The sequence below is a fragment of the Eptatretus burgeri genome, chromosome 11 (genome assembly GCF_056783735.1).
Source record: "Eptatretus burgeri isolate ZD-2024b chromosome 11, Ebu_testis_v1, whole genome shotgun sequence".
Lineage (NCBI taxonomy): Eukaryota > Metazoa > Chordata > Myxini > Myxiniformes > Myxinidae > Eptatretus > Eptatretus burgeri.
In genome coordinates this window covers 9,452,779-9,465,278 of record NC_140971.1, presented here as the reverse complement: position 1 = coordinate 9,465,278, position 12,500 = coordinate 9,452,779, and the positions used below count along the sequence as shown (strand labels likewise).

At 42.9% G+C, this 12,500-nt stretch overlaps 1 protein-coding gene across 5 annotated transcripts in view; it reads left to right on the top strand.

Moving 5' to 3' along the window:
* Positions 1-12,500, top strand: part of FBXO9 (F-box protein 9) — a 49,352-nt gene that overhangs the window by 36,670 nt on the left and 182 nt on the right. For 4 of the 5 annotated variants that reach the window (XM_085845158.1, XM_085845159.1, XM_085845156.1 and 1 more), the window contains 5 exons: positions 1,442-1,532; positions 1,649-1,744; positions 10,128-10,224; positions 10,622-10,779; positions 10,891-12,500. The exon at positions 10,891-12,500 is cut by the window's right edge and continues 182 nt beyond it. In XM_085845158.1, the coding sequence (XP_085701284.1) occupies positions 1,442-1,532; positions 1,649-1,744; positions 10,128-10,224; positions 10,622-10,779; positions 10,891-10,999 (551 nt within the window). In that variant the 3' untranslated portion in view covers positions 11,000-12,500. Of the gene's footprint in view, positions 1-1,441; positions 1,533-1,648; positions 1,745-10,127; positions 10,225-10,566; positions 10,780-10,890 lie in introns of all 5 variants that reach the window. The other variant, XR_015049064.1, reaches the window with a different exon arrangement.

Sequence of the window (12,500 nt, the reverse complement as noted above, 5' to 3'; positions counted from 1 at the left end):
CTTTCTTGGCTGTCGCTGGGCAACACAGACCTTCAGCTCCCTCCAAAGATTTTCTATTGGGTTCAGGTCTGGAGACTGGCTAGGCCACTTCAGGACCTTGAGATGCTTCTTACGGAGCCACTCCTTAGTTGCCCTGGCTGTGTGTTTTGGGCGTTGTCATGCTGGAAGACCCAGCCACGCCCCATCTTCAATGCTCTTGTTGAGGGAAGGAGGTTGTTGGCCAAGATCTCTCGATACATGGCCCATCCATCCTCCTCTCAATACGGTGCAGTCGTCCTGTCCCCTTTGCAGAAAAGCATCCCCAAAGAATGATGTTTTCACCTCCATGCTTCACGGTTGGAATGGTGTTCTTGGGGTTGTACTCATCCTTCTTCTTCCTCCAAACACGGCGAGTGGAGTTTAAACCAAAAAGTTCTATTTTGTTCTCATCAGACCACATGACCTTCTCCCATTCCTCCTCTGGATCATCCAGATGGTCATTGGCAAACTTCAGACGGGCCTGGACATGCGCTGGCTTGAACAGAGGGACTTTGTGTGCGCTGCAGGATTTTAATCCATGATGGCGTAGTGTGTTACTTCTGGTTTTCTTTGATACTGTGGTCCCAGCTCTCTTCAGGTCAATGACCAGGTCCTGCCATGTCGTTCTGGGCTAATCCCTCACCTTTCTCATGATCATTGAGGCTCCACGAGGTGAGATCTTGAATGGAGCCCCAGACCGAGGGAGATTGACTGTTATCTTTAACTTCTTCCATTTTCTAATAATTGTGTCAACAGTTGTTGCTGTCTCACCCACCAAGCTGCTTGCCTATTGTCCTGTTGCCCATCCCATCCTTGTGCAAGTCTACAATTTTGTCCTGATGTCCTTAGACAGCTCTCTGGTCTTGCCCATTGTGGAGAGGTTGGAGTCTGATTGATTGAGTGTGGACAGCTGTCTTTTATGCAGATAACGAGTTCAAACAGGTGCAGTTAATACAGGTAATGAGTGGAGAATGGGAGGGCTTCTTAAAGACAAAACTAACAGGTCTGTGAGAGCCGGAATTCTTACTGGTTGGTAGGTGATCAAATACTTATTTCATGCAATAAAATGCAAATTAATTATTTAAAAATCATACAATGTGATTTTCAGGATTTTTGTTTTAGATTCCGTCTTTCACAGTTGAAGTATACCTATGATAAAAATTACAGACCTCTACGTGCTTTGTAAGTGGGAAAACCTGCAAAATCGGCAGTGTATCAAATACTTGTTCTCCCCACTGTACATGCATGTATGTATGTACATATATATATATATATATATATATATATATATATATATATATATATATATATATATATATATATATATATATATATATATATATATATATATAATATGCAATTTCATACTTTTGTGTGTCATGGGACTTTTAATGAATGCAAATACTTCTCGTTACAACCACAGGTGTATACATCAGTTGCACGTCGTATATCCGGCAGGGTGAGCCTTCATTGGATGGATTCTATCAGCCCTGGCACCTGGTAGAGTACTATCGGTAAGCGAGGTTGCAGTTTACTAGCCGTTTATTCATTTGTTTTTTTGACTGCAGTTGGGAGTAGGTGGAATTCTAGTGTTTCTAAATGTGTTTACCTACTTTGACATGTGGTCCAGGTACCTCCGTTTCTTTCCGGATGGTCAGGCCATCATGTTGACGACTCCCAATGACCCTCAGACTACCGTTGCCCGTCTGTGCACGAAGAACCCGCGGTAGGTTTTTGTTATCGCCAGCTTGTACACCCCACGCTGACATGCTTTCCGTTCTTTTTACATCGATATTTCTGCATATTATTACTTTATCTGGAATTGGAATTCCAGATAATGTGTTGTCATCATGCACTGTGTCTGTCTGTCTGTATGTCTGTCTGTCTGTCTGTCCATCAGTCTCTTATTTTCACTTCTCCAGCCAAACTGCTGGGCCGATCCGGCTTAAATTTGGCTGCATGGTTCCGCTCCTGACTGGAAACAGGGATTGCAAAGCTCGTTCCGGTCACCTGACTTTAAGTAGGTCAAAATAGCGAATTTGATCAATTCCTTCAAAAATCTTCTTCTCCAGACCCCCCCAGTCAGAATGCCACCAAATTTAGCTGACATGAGGCCAGGTCTCAGATAAGACAGGTCCAGTTGTCCTATTTTTAATCTCCTGGTATTTATCAGCCTGTAATGTCACAGAAAAATTTCCTTTTTATCTTTTGCATTTTGGTGTAGATTGTAGTTGGGGGCACATTATGCTTGTGACAGAGTTGTAAGTTCATAATGAGAGTGCATTTTACACAAATTGAGTGATGATATAATTATAGATTCAAATTAGAAAGGTCAAGCTCAGTTATAGGGTGAAACACTGCAGCAACGAATTACAAACAGACACAAATAACAAAATGACAGCAATGAACATACTCGTCAATCTTACTTATCCAGAGTACAACAGCAGACATTTTTAATGCCATTTTCCTTGCTCGAGCGGGGTGTTAGCCTTTAGTTATCCTGAGTGAAGTTGTCAATGTTTTGCAGAACACTGGACCATAAAATGTAAAATTAAAAGGAGGATTATATGAATTGGTGAAAGTGTGTGAATGAAGCTATAATCCATGTTTGGAGATCACCCTGAATTAATCTGGGTTTTTATGGACGGAGGTAATGTTTTCCGGTTGTCCGTTCGTCCGTGCATCTATAATAGGTTTTCGCTACCATGATACCGTAACTTAACGGCTGAAAGGATCTAAGACAAGCTTGGTACAAGTAAGTATGATGATGTAAAGGTAAATTCATTAGATTATGGTGTCAAGGCATCAAAGGTCAGAGATCCTGTCAGGTAAAAATTATGTTACTGCACTAACTTGTGGACCAGTGATGGAATTTTGACCAAACTTGATATAAGTACTGTATATATTTTGATGAACTGATTCGATTTTGGTATCAAGAGGTCAAAGGTCAGAGGTCATGTCAGTTAAAATTGTAACACCAGCACAGCTCAAGGGATTTAACTTGGGACAACTATCTATAATGATGTAAAGATGAACTGATTCAATTTTTGGTCAAAAGGTTAGAGGTTATGTTTGGTACTTTAAGTGATTCTTCACCATTGAGAGTTGGGCCAAAAAACAATACAGTATCTAGCATGTTATGTCGTACAGTTATGGATGGATTCGGCCAAAACTTGGTGGATGAGTTGGGTAGTTGACAAGAACAAGCTGATTAGATTTTTGTTAAGGTCCGGATGCAGATCCGGCCTATCGGTGAGATGCAAAACGTAAACTGTTCAGCCTGGCGGAGGTATCCCCTCTACTGAGTGCCATTCTAGTTGTTATATTAATGTGGGTTTTTGTTGTATTTATATACTCGCTTTACTGATGGGGCTGTTAAGGAGGTGGGGGGAGAGGGGAGGGAAACGAGAGGGAGGGGAGGGATTGAACAGGGGATGGATTGAAGAGGAAAGGGGGAGGAAGGGGGAGGGGAGAGGGGAGGGATTGAGGAGGAAAAGGAAAGAGAGAGGTGAGGGAGGGGAATGTGAGGGGTGTAGATGGCATTAACAAAGAGAATGATAAATTATGCTTCATGACTGAACACACAAAAAAATGAAAAAACTCATGTCAGAACAGCTGTACACACGACGACACAACAGATGGCAAAGTAATCTGCTGGCACATCTGCAAAAACTTTGATGGCTAGTTTCAGAAAATTTGTGGGAACATGAACCAAAATAAATCACTGAAAACATGGAAGCACTGCTTGCTCACATATGACCTAATGATCCCATCAAGCGTGAACATCGAAAACAAAGCATTGCGACCAGATATCATACTTTGGTAAAAAAGGAGAAGAAGCTGAAAAATGCCAAAGTTGTCCCAGTGATAGTTGGAGCAATGGGAATGATGATGAAGAACCTCATAGATATATTTAAAAAAACATCCCTGGGAATATTACTACAAACTATAGTTGTAAGTTGTCCGGGGCTCAGTGATGATCCTGAAGAGAGCCATTGACACAAAACTTTTGAGAACAGAAAACTTCACAGCTTGGTCCATGAATCGTGACCCCTGACTGAAATGAAGTTGGATACTTTGAGCCCTCCCTGGAAGGACTCCATTCCACATTTTGAAACTCACATATGTGGATACCAATGAATGACACGCACAAGCAGAGGTGGATACTTTGAGACCTTGTCGGTCTCTGTTTCACCTCCTGAAACTTACCCGCATGTGGCGAGAGGCGACAACAGTATCTCGCGCACGCACACACACACACACACACACACACACACACACACACACACACACACACACACACACACACACACACACACACACACACACACACACACACACACACACACACACACACACAATGCTGGAATTATAGATAGATACCTGCATTCATCTGGGTTTTTCTTGTTTTTTGTTATATACATACATTAAACTGGGTTTTTCTTGTTTTTTTTTTGTGATATACCTGCATTAATCTGGGGTTTTCTTGTTTTTTTTTATATACCTGCATTAATTTGGTTTTTTTATTTATTATCTGGGTTTTTCTTGTGTTCCTCCATTAATCTGTGTTTTTGTTATATTCATCCATTAATGTTGGTTTTCTTTTTTTTTGTTTTTCTTGTGTTCCTCCATAAATCTTGGTTTTTGTTATATTCTGACATTAATCTGGTTTTTTATTTATTATCTAGGTTTTTCTTGTGTTCCTCCATTAATCTTGGTTTATGTTATATTCCTACATTAATCTTGGTTTTGTTGTGTTCATATTTTAATCTGGTTTTTTTGTTATATTCCCACATTAATCTGGGTTTTTGATGTATTCCTATATTAATCTGTTTTTAGGTCAGCTCGCTGACCTAATATAACCGTTCGATGTCCTCAGATCCGTCCGTCTGTCTGTCTGTGTCCGTCCGTGTGTCAATTTTTATTTTTCTATCTCCTCCGAGACGTATCGGCTGATTGAGTTCTAACTTGACACGATGATAATACTAGTTGCTCTCTATAGACCGTCTAAGCCCTTTTTCGCATTTTCGCCTCTGGGTCAAGGTTACAGGGTCATCAAGTGCAAAATGACCAATGGGTCGAATGGCCTATAAGGAAGCATCGGACGGCTATAATGCATCATGGGTTTCATAGGGATTATTTAGAAGATTTAATTCGACCAACTAGTTTCTTGTTACCTGTGTCGTTTGGCCCTGTTTATTGGGCAACGCAAGGTCTGCTGACTTCAACACGGCTTCGCGCGGTTATTTTAAGTTCAATTTAAATTCTGTTTTCACTTTTCATAGTCGCTAAGGTTTATTAACACTCGGTTTCATCAAGTTTTGTGAAAATTGAATGTTTATATCCTTTTTCTGTTTAGAATGCATTGTGGCGAGGGGTAGCTTCCATCCGTTTCCATGCCATATAAAGAGGCTGTCTTAAGTTCTAGTTGATTTCTATTTTCACTTTTGGGACCTTCTGGTGTAGCTACACGTTTAATGAAGATAATTTTCGTGCAAATATGCTCAGAAACACTTTTCATGAGGAAAACATATTCAATTCAAATAACCGTGAGACTCTGGAAGGGACACCACATGCTTTCCGTTCGCTGCTTCATCTCGTAATTTGTCCTCTTGAGGGACTGCTTATTCGTAGCATCTGTGAGATTAATGTTTATATTTTAGATGGTTTGGGGATGTGCTCAACGAGTATCTGAAAGAATTATGGTGAAAAACGGACGTTTTAAGATTTTGTTAGGGCATTTCATCCGATGGCGAGCTGGCTGGTCACGTGACGCCGTGCAAGCAGTGAGTGATTGAGCTTCTCGGTGGCCCGAGGGTCCTTTTTAGTTTGGGTCCAGCTCTGTCCTGGATACAGCCATGAAATGCACACACTTAGAGTGTTTATTTCACGTCCATAAACATGGGTTTGAAAATTGTATAATGATGTTGGGAATGATTCCTAGAATATGGAGATTTTTGCTTTGCTTATTTTGCCACACTTTGCCTCGCGTGTTTATTTTAAATTCAATTTGAATTCTGTTTTTCAATTTCCGTAGTCGCACAGGTTAACACTCGGTTGCATCAAGTTTTGTATCCGAGCTGACCTTCCAACCGGCTCGGGTGTATTATTTTGTGTGTTAATATTGTTACGGATTTATAAACCGTGTACCGAAATTGAAACGCATACAGCACGTAGACTCTTAGAATAGTGTAACACAACAAAATATGAAAAACTCAAGGGGTGTGAATACTTTCTGTGAAGGTACTGTATGTTTTCCTTCTGTCTGTCTGTCTATTTGTTTGTGTGCAGGATATCTCAAAAAGTTGATGGATTCGGATTAAATTTGGTGGGCAGTTTGGGTGTGTGACAAGGGCGAACTGATCCGGTTGAACTGATTTGTTGAAGATCCGGACCCAGATCTGATAATTTTTTAATGTCAGTGTTTCTTCACTATTGAGAGATGAGGCTAAAAACAATATATAGCATGTTATTTCAAAAAATATATATTGGCCCTGATATGTTTTACTGGATCAGGCATTGCATGGTGGAGGTATGCGCTCTACTGAGTGCCCTTCTTGTTTATCATTGTAATTATTGGTGATCCACATGGCTTTTCTGAATTTTTGTTCCAATTCCCAGGTTTTCTGAAATTGTAACCAAACTCCACAAACGGCATCGCATTGTGGTTTATACCTTAACCGTTCCTCCCAGTCTCGGATCTTTACCACATTGTGGTTTATACCTTACCGCTCCTCCCAGTCTCGGATCTTTACCACATTGGGGTTTATACCTTACCGCTTCTGCTAGTTTCGGGTCTTTATAAATACTGTTGCGGATTCGCGCCCGCCGGCGTGCGAACGGCCACGTAACTCGAATCGCGGCACGTCGCCCACCGGACGGACAATCCAGTCGTGACCCTCTCGGACTAACGCCGGGAACCAGTCACGGGTGGACCTTTCGGTCTCACCGCGATCGTGCCAATCGGCCCCCGCGTGGGATAGGGTTGCTCGCCAAATTCGACCTACCTAAGTACCCACACGGAGGGTAGACCGGGCGATCGCACCTCGCCGCAAGTCGACTTCGGATACGGGCCACTTAAGCGACCCGTTCCGTACTATCGGGATAACCGAGCGGTGTTATTCGTCGGCCTCGACGGTTCGATTAATTATCGGGCGTCTTAGCCCATGACCAACCCTTTACGTGAAGCAAGATGGGGATTCAATGAAAGAAATGACGAAGCGAAGCGGGAAAACAGTTCAACAATAAGCACATTTATTTCGCGATGAACGGAAAGCACACATATATAATTCCACCAAAAGCACATGTAAAAGAAGAAGACAAAAAGCAAATGCAACAATGCAGATCTATCCGGCTACCGGGCACTCGGCAACACTTATACAATTTTACTTCACAGACGGCGCCGACAACACATATTCCCAAAGCAAAAGAAAAGAGAACCACCCTCCAGGATGAGGGGGGTAGGCGGGCCTGGGGCCGAGACCGTGTCGGGCCTACCCGTCTGATGATGAGACGCGAAGTGGCGGTGGTGCCTCAACTCCGCGGGCCTCGCGGACAGTGTCTGGTAGGGGGTGGGATGGGGGCCCCCTTTTGTCGCACTATCTCAGCGCGGGGGGAAACAGGAGGGGGTTGCTGATGCTCGGGGAAAGGAGGATTTCACAAAATCTCGGGTCCCGCGACGAGCGTCTCCACCACGACCTCGGTCGCGCCACCGGCCTCTCCCTCCGCAGTTCCCCGAATCCGACGCGAGCACCCCCTCAACCGCCTTCGCCGCCGCCGCCTCTCCACAGCTTCGTCCGATCGCCCTCTCCGTCTCCTCTCTTGACTCGTCCCAACTCTTCACTGGCTCCGCGAACTCCCAACTGCGAACTGCGAACTGCCAACTGCCAACTGCGAACTGCTAACTGCCAACTGCCAACTGCCCTCCTCTGACGAACGCAGTCGTTTTTATAAGCCCCATGGCTTCGCTCTTTTACCCTTGACCCTCTGCCTCCGACCTTTCACCTCTCTAACTGGCTCCCCATTGGCCCGAGGAAAAGTGGGCGTGAATGCTTTTTGATCCATGAATTTGCATATAGCGAACGCCCTGGAGGCGGGGCCAAATCGCCCCTCGCTCACCGATTGGACGGAACAAAAGTGGGCGTGAGTCGTTTTTGATCCGTTTTTCTGCGGAAAGTCCGTGATGTTTCTGAACACGCTGCTCGGTGCGTTTCCCGCACGAGTCCAGCATCGGTGCCCACGAGTGGCGCGAGATGACGGTGATGCGATGGTGGCGAGTTGTGACGGTAAAGGTCGTGGCGGTTGTGGTGAAGCGGCGTTGTGGTTGGTGGTTGTTGTTGTGATGGCTGTTGAGACGTGGTTGGTGGTGGTAATAATGGCGGCTGGTCCAAAATAAAGATAGTAAAAGAAAAACGGCTATCCTGAAGAGTCGCAGCCCGAGTGAATGACATTTATTCCCTCTAGACAACGGGTTTGGGCCTAACTACACATATACTTACCGAGATATCTCACCTAAGGGACCGGAATGGTGGTTTGCGAATTTGGTCAACCACAACACTACCCCCTCCCCTTTTTACAGACTCGTCCCGAGTCGTCAAATTTTCGTGTGCCATCATGTGTAGTTTTCCCCTAGTACATTTTACCTACGGATCCCTGAGTGCGACATTCATGGTATTCGTGTCCCCAAAATAAATAACCTAAGGGCTGAGTAACTACCTAAACAAACTCACTCACACGGACGACTTAAATAAAATTGCCGGCGCTAAGACAAACATGCCGGGGGCGCACTCATATTTACAGTACATCTTAACCTTAACTTACAAATTTTACACTAAACCATGGCCCAGGATCACTGAACTCTGCAAAAAGAAAGCAGTTAGCAGGGAGCCAGGCTGCCCGCATGCAGTCTCTGGCTCAAATAATGCAGGTGACAGGGAACGTGGCCGGCTGCTCACACGCAGTCCAAGGCCTTCAACCCGATTGAGTGTTATTATCTTTGCAAACTTTGTTGCGAAGGTTATGTTTTGATCGCTGTGTATTTATTTATTTGTGAATATGTTTGTTTGTTTGTGATTCGCATACTCCAAAAGTATTGAACTGAATCGCAGCAAATTTGGTGGGATGATTGGTTATTATCTGAGGACCATTTGATTAGATTTTGGGAGCGATCGGGTCAAAGGTCAAGGTCATGAAAAGGTCAAAATCGTCTTTTTACCATAGCACGGTCAATTTGTATCCAATTTGCATGCAACTAATGCCAAAATGTTCAGAATTCAATGCCCCATCTTGTGATATGTGACATGATACAATGACATAATAACCCTTATTAGTGGTTGGGAGTCAAAAGTCAGGGGGGGTCACGACATTGCAAAATGTGCGGTTTTAGTCATAACACGGTCAATTCTTATCCGATTTGCATGAAACCAACACCAAAATGTTAACTGTTCTGTTCCCCACACTAATACCAATTACAAAATTAAGAGTACAAAGGTCAAGGTCGAGGTCATGAAAAGGTCAAAATCGTCATTTTGCCATAGTGCGATCGATTTTTATCCAATTTGTATGCAACCAATGCCAAAATGTTGTGAATTCAATGCCCAATCTTGTGATATACGATATGACACAATGACCTCATTACCTTTGTTAGCGGTTTGGGTCAAAGGTCAGGGGGGTCAACGACCTTTATTATCATAACACGATCAATTCTTATACAATTTCCATGTAAGTAGATTCAAAATGTTTCGAATTCAATTCCCTATCCTGTGATGTGTAATACTTGATTACTTATAATGTGACCAGTTGTCATCAGATTGACTTGACACCAACACCCAAAAAGGTCAGTGAGTTCATACAGAAATTGTACAATGTACGTGAATCGGTGTCAAACAGCAGGAAATTTAATGTTTTTAAACCATCATAACACATATGAGATGGCACATGTGGTATGGGATTAAATACCCTCACAATCAACGGTTTCTGGGGGGAGGGGGGCAAAATGTAGCGTTGGTGAAGGTATGCGCTCCACTGAGTGCCCGTTCTAGTTTTAGAACTTGGAATGCTGGGAATAATTTTCCCTTTTAATATTTTCACTGATGTGCTTGTTTGTACAGCATTGACGCCGTGCTCTCCGGACATTACCGCCTGTCCAATGACCGTGTGGATGACATCAGGATCTTTGCTGTGTTCATGAAGAAACCGGAGAAGGAGGTATGTACGCTCTTATCAGAGATGGTTCGTTCCTGGATTGTGGCAGATTTTTTTTATTGACTTTCAAAATTTATTGAACATTTTTGCTCTGAGTTTCTTTTTTAACTGATTAATTTGTAAAGACTGTTTAGTAGGTTTGGAAATATTGTTTGTGGAAAGGCCAGCTCAGACAAGTTTCATCATTTTGTTTTAATAGACTATAATATTGAACTTCTTCACATTCTTGAGAAATTAATAATGACAAGGTCATTGATCATTAAAATGATTATTGGGGGATTGATGACGTCATTCTGACGTTGGGCCATTAACCATGTGGATTTGAACAGTATTTGGTTCTATCAGGTCAGATCCACGCCTGGTCTGTGTTCATTTCATCCAACTGTCCCTGGCATTGCAGCAGTGGATGTTAGAAACAATGCTGTTCAGAAGGCAGCGCTGTCCCCCGGTGCCTGACACCGAAACGAGCTTCCACGTAGTGCTGGGAATGGCGGCGGGTGCACGACAGCGCTTCGGCAAGCTGCAATGGGTTCACCACGCGTGTCACCGCCTGCACAGGTAACCGCAAGTCTCATGTTAGTGGTTTGTCGGTGAAGACACTTCCCTGTCCATTGTGCTGTCGATCTACTCATCCATCTAATAATCCAATTATTTACTCCTTTCTGTTAGAGCCTCCGGAGAGACCACCATTTCTGCATTTGAAGTGGATCGCAAGTACCCACCATTCTTCTTCTCCCGCGTGCGATCTTTCACTGCAGTTTCAGAAAGGCCCTTGTGAGAGCCTACCTCCACCATGGAGAGCGCTGCTAGTACGAGGATCGGAGCTATTGAGAGTATGTCGAGAATGCTGTATCTCTTGGTTTGTTTACCATAATGACTGAGTGACCTGGGGAAGGGAAGAAGGATTCTGATTGAGATTTGCTCAATTATCGATTTGGGTTAAAACAGAACATTGCAATCTGATTACTCACAAGGCTTGAGCAAACTTGTCATATTATCTCCCATCCTTTCCCAACAATATTTTTCTATCTCATCCTCCTTCCCTCCCTTTCACCTTTTTTTATTTTTATTTTATTTTTTACCTTCCACTCACCTCAATCTCATGGAAGTAAAAGTTGAGCTAAATGTTATGGGATTTGTCATATCAGTTTATCAAAAAAAACAAAACATTCTTTTTGAGGACTCTTTAAGCGTTGCTTTTAAAGAATTAAAATGTCCTTGGTTCATTGTTTTATCCAAATATGAAAACACCATTTTTGTTTTATTTGAGCTCCTTTAAAACATCTCTTTTTGCCTTGGAATTGGAATTCCACACGATGACCGTTTGGTAATGACTGCAATCACTGACGCCTTTACCTGGGCGGTGTGTCGTTCAGTGAGGTGTGCGGTTGAGTGAGTAGAGTTGTTTTTAGAAGAATTTGAGATGTCTGTTTACCATGTTCCTTGATCTATATTTCAGCACTCTGGTGTAACAAGCATATTGGTCTCCCTCGTTTGATTGCGTTTAGAGAAATTTAAACCCCCTGTTTAAACACTGGTTTATAACAAATTTGGTTGAGAAATGCCCTTTGTTGTCCTGCTCGTTACATTTTGCCTCAATATTGGTACAGGGACAACCCAGACAATGAAAATGTAAAGGGTGTAAAACAGTCTCTTTTGGGGGGGAAGGGTGAGTGTGGGTTTTGTTTGGGGGGGGAGGGGGGATTATGTACACTTGCACAGTTATAATTCTCCTTGCAATGTGAATTCACCAGGACATTGACTTGTTTCTTGTTTCTTTTCTTGTTTCTTTTTTCTTGTTTCTCTATTTATGGGCAAAAGCCCTGTTTGTGATTGAACAGCTTATGCCCAGTCGACTTGCATCTCGGATATCGTTTCCCCTGATTTGTGGGACAAATTCAAGGCAACATGGTGAGACAAAGCCCTTGGGGGTGGTGGGCATTGAAATTTTACATCCCTGGGTCAGTTTCTTCTTTCTTGTTCCGATATTCAACTCTGGATTATTTTCTTTCTTTTTTTTTGTTAACTGTTATCTGAACTCCCGTTTAATCTGAATTTGGTGTTTATAAAGTTTTATGGGGCCTCACAAAGGCCAATTCTATGAAAATGTTATTTTTCCTCATCATCTTGCTGGAAGAATGATGCACTGCTTCTTCATGATTCCCTCACCAAATCAGTAATCTGGAGTGGAGGATTTGCTAATTCTGAAAACGCTTTAGCTTTGTTCAAAGTTTTGAGATTTAAAAGCAAGCCTGACGATGATCGTCAATCCAGTGGTG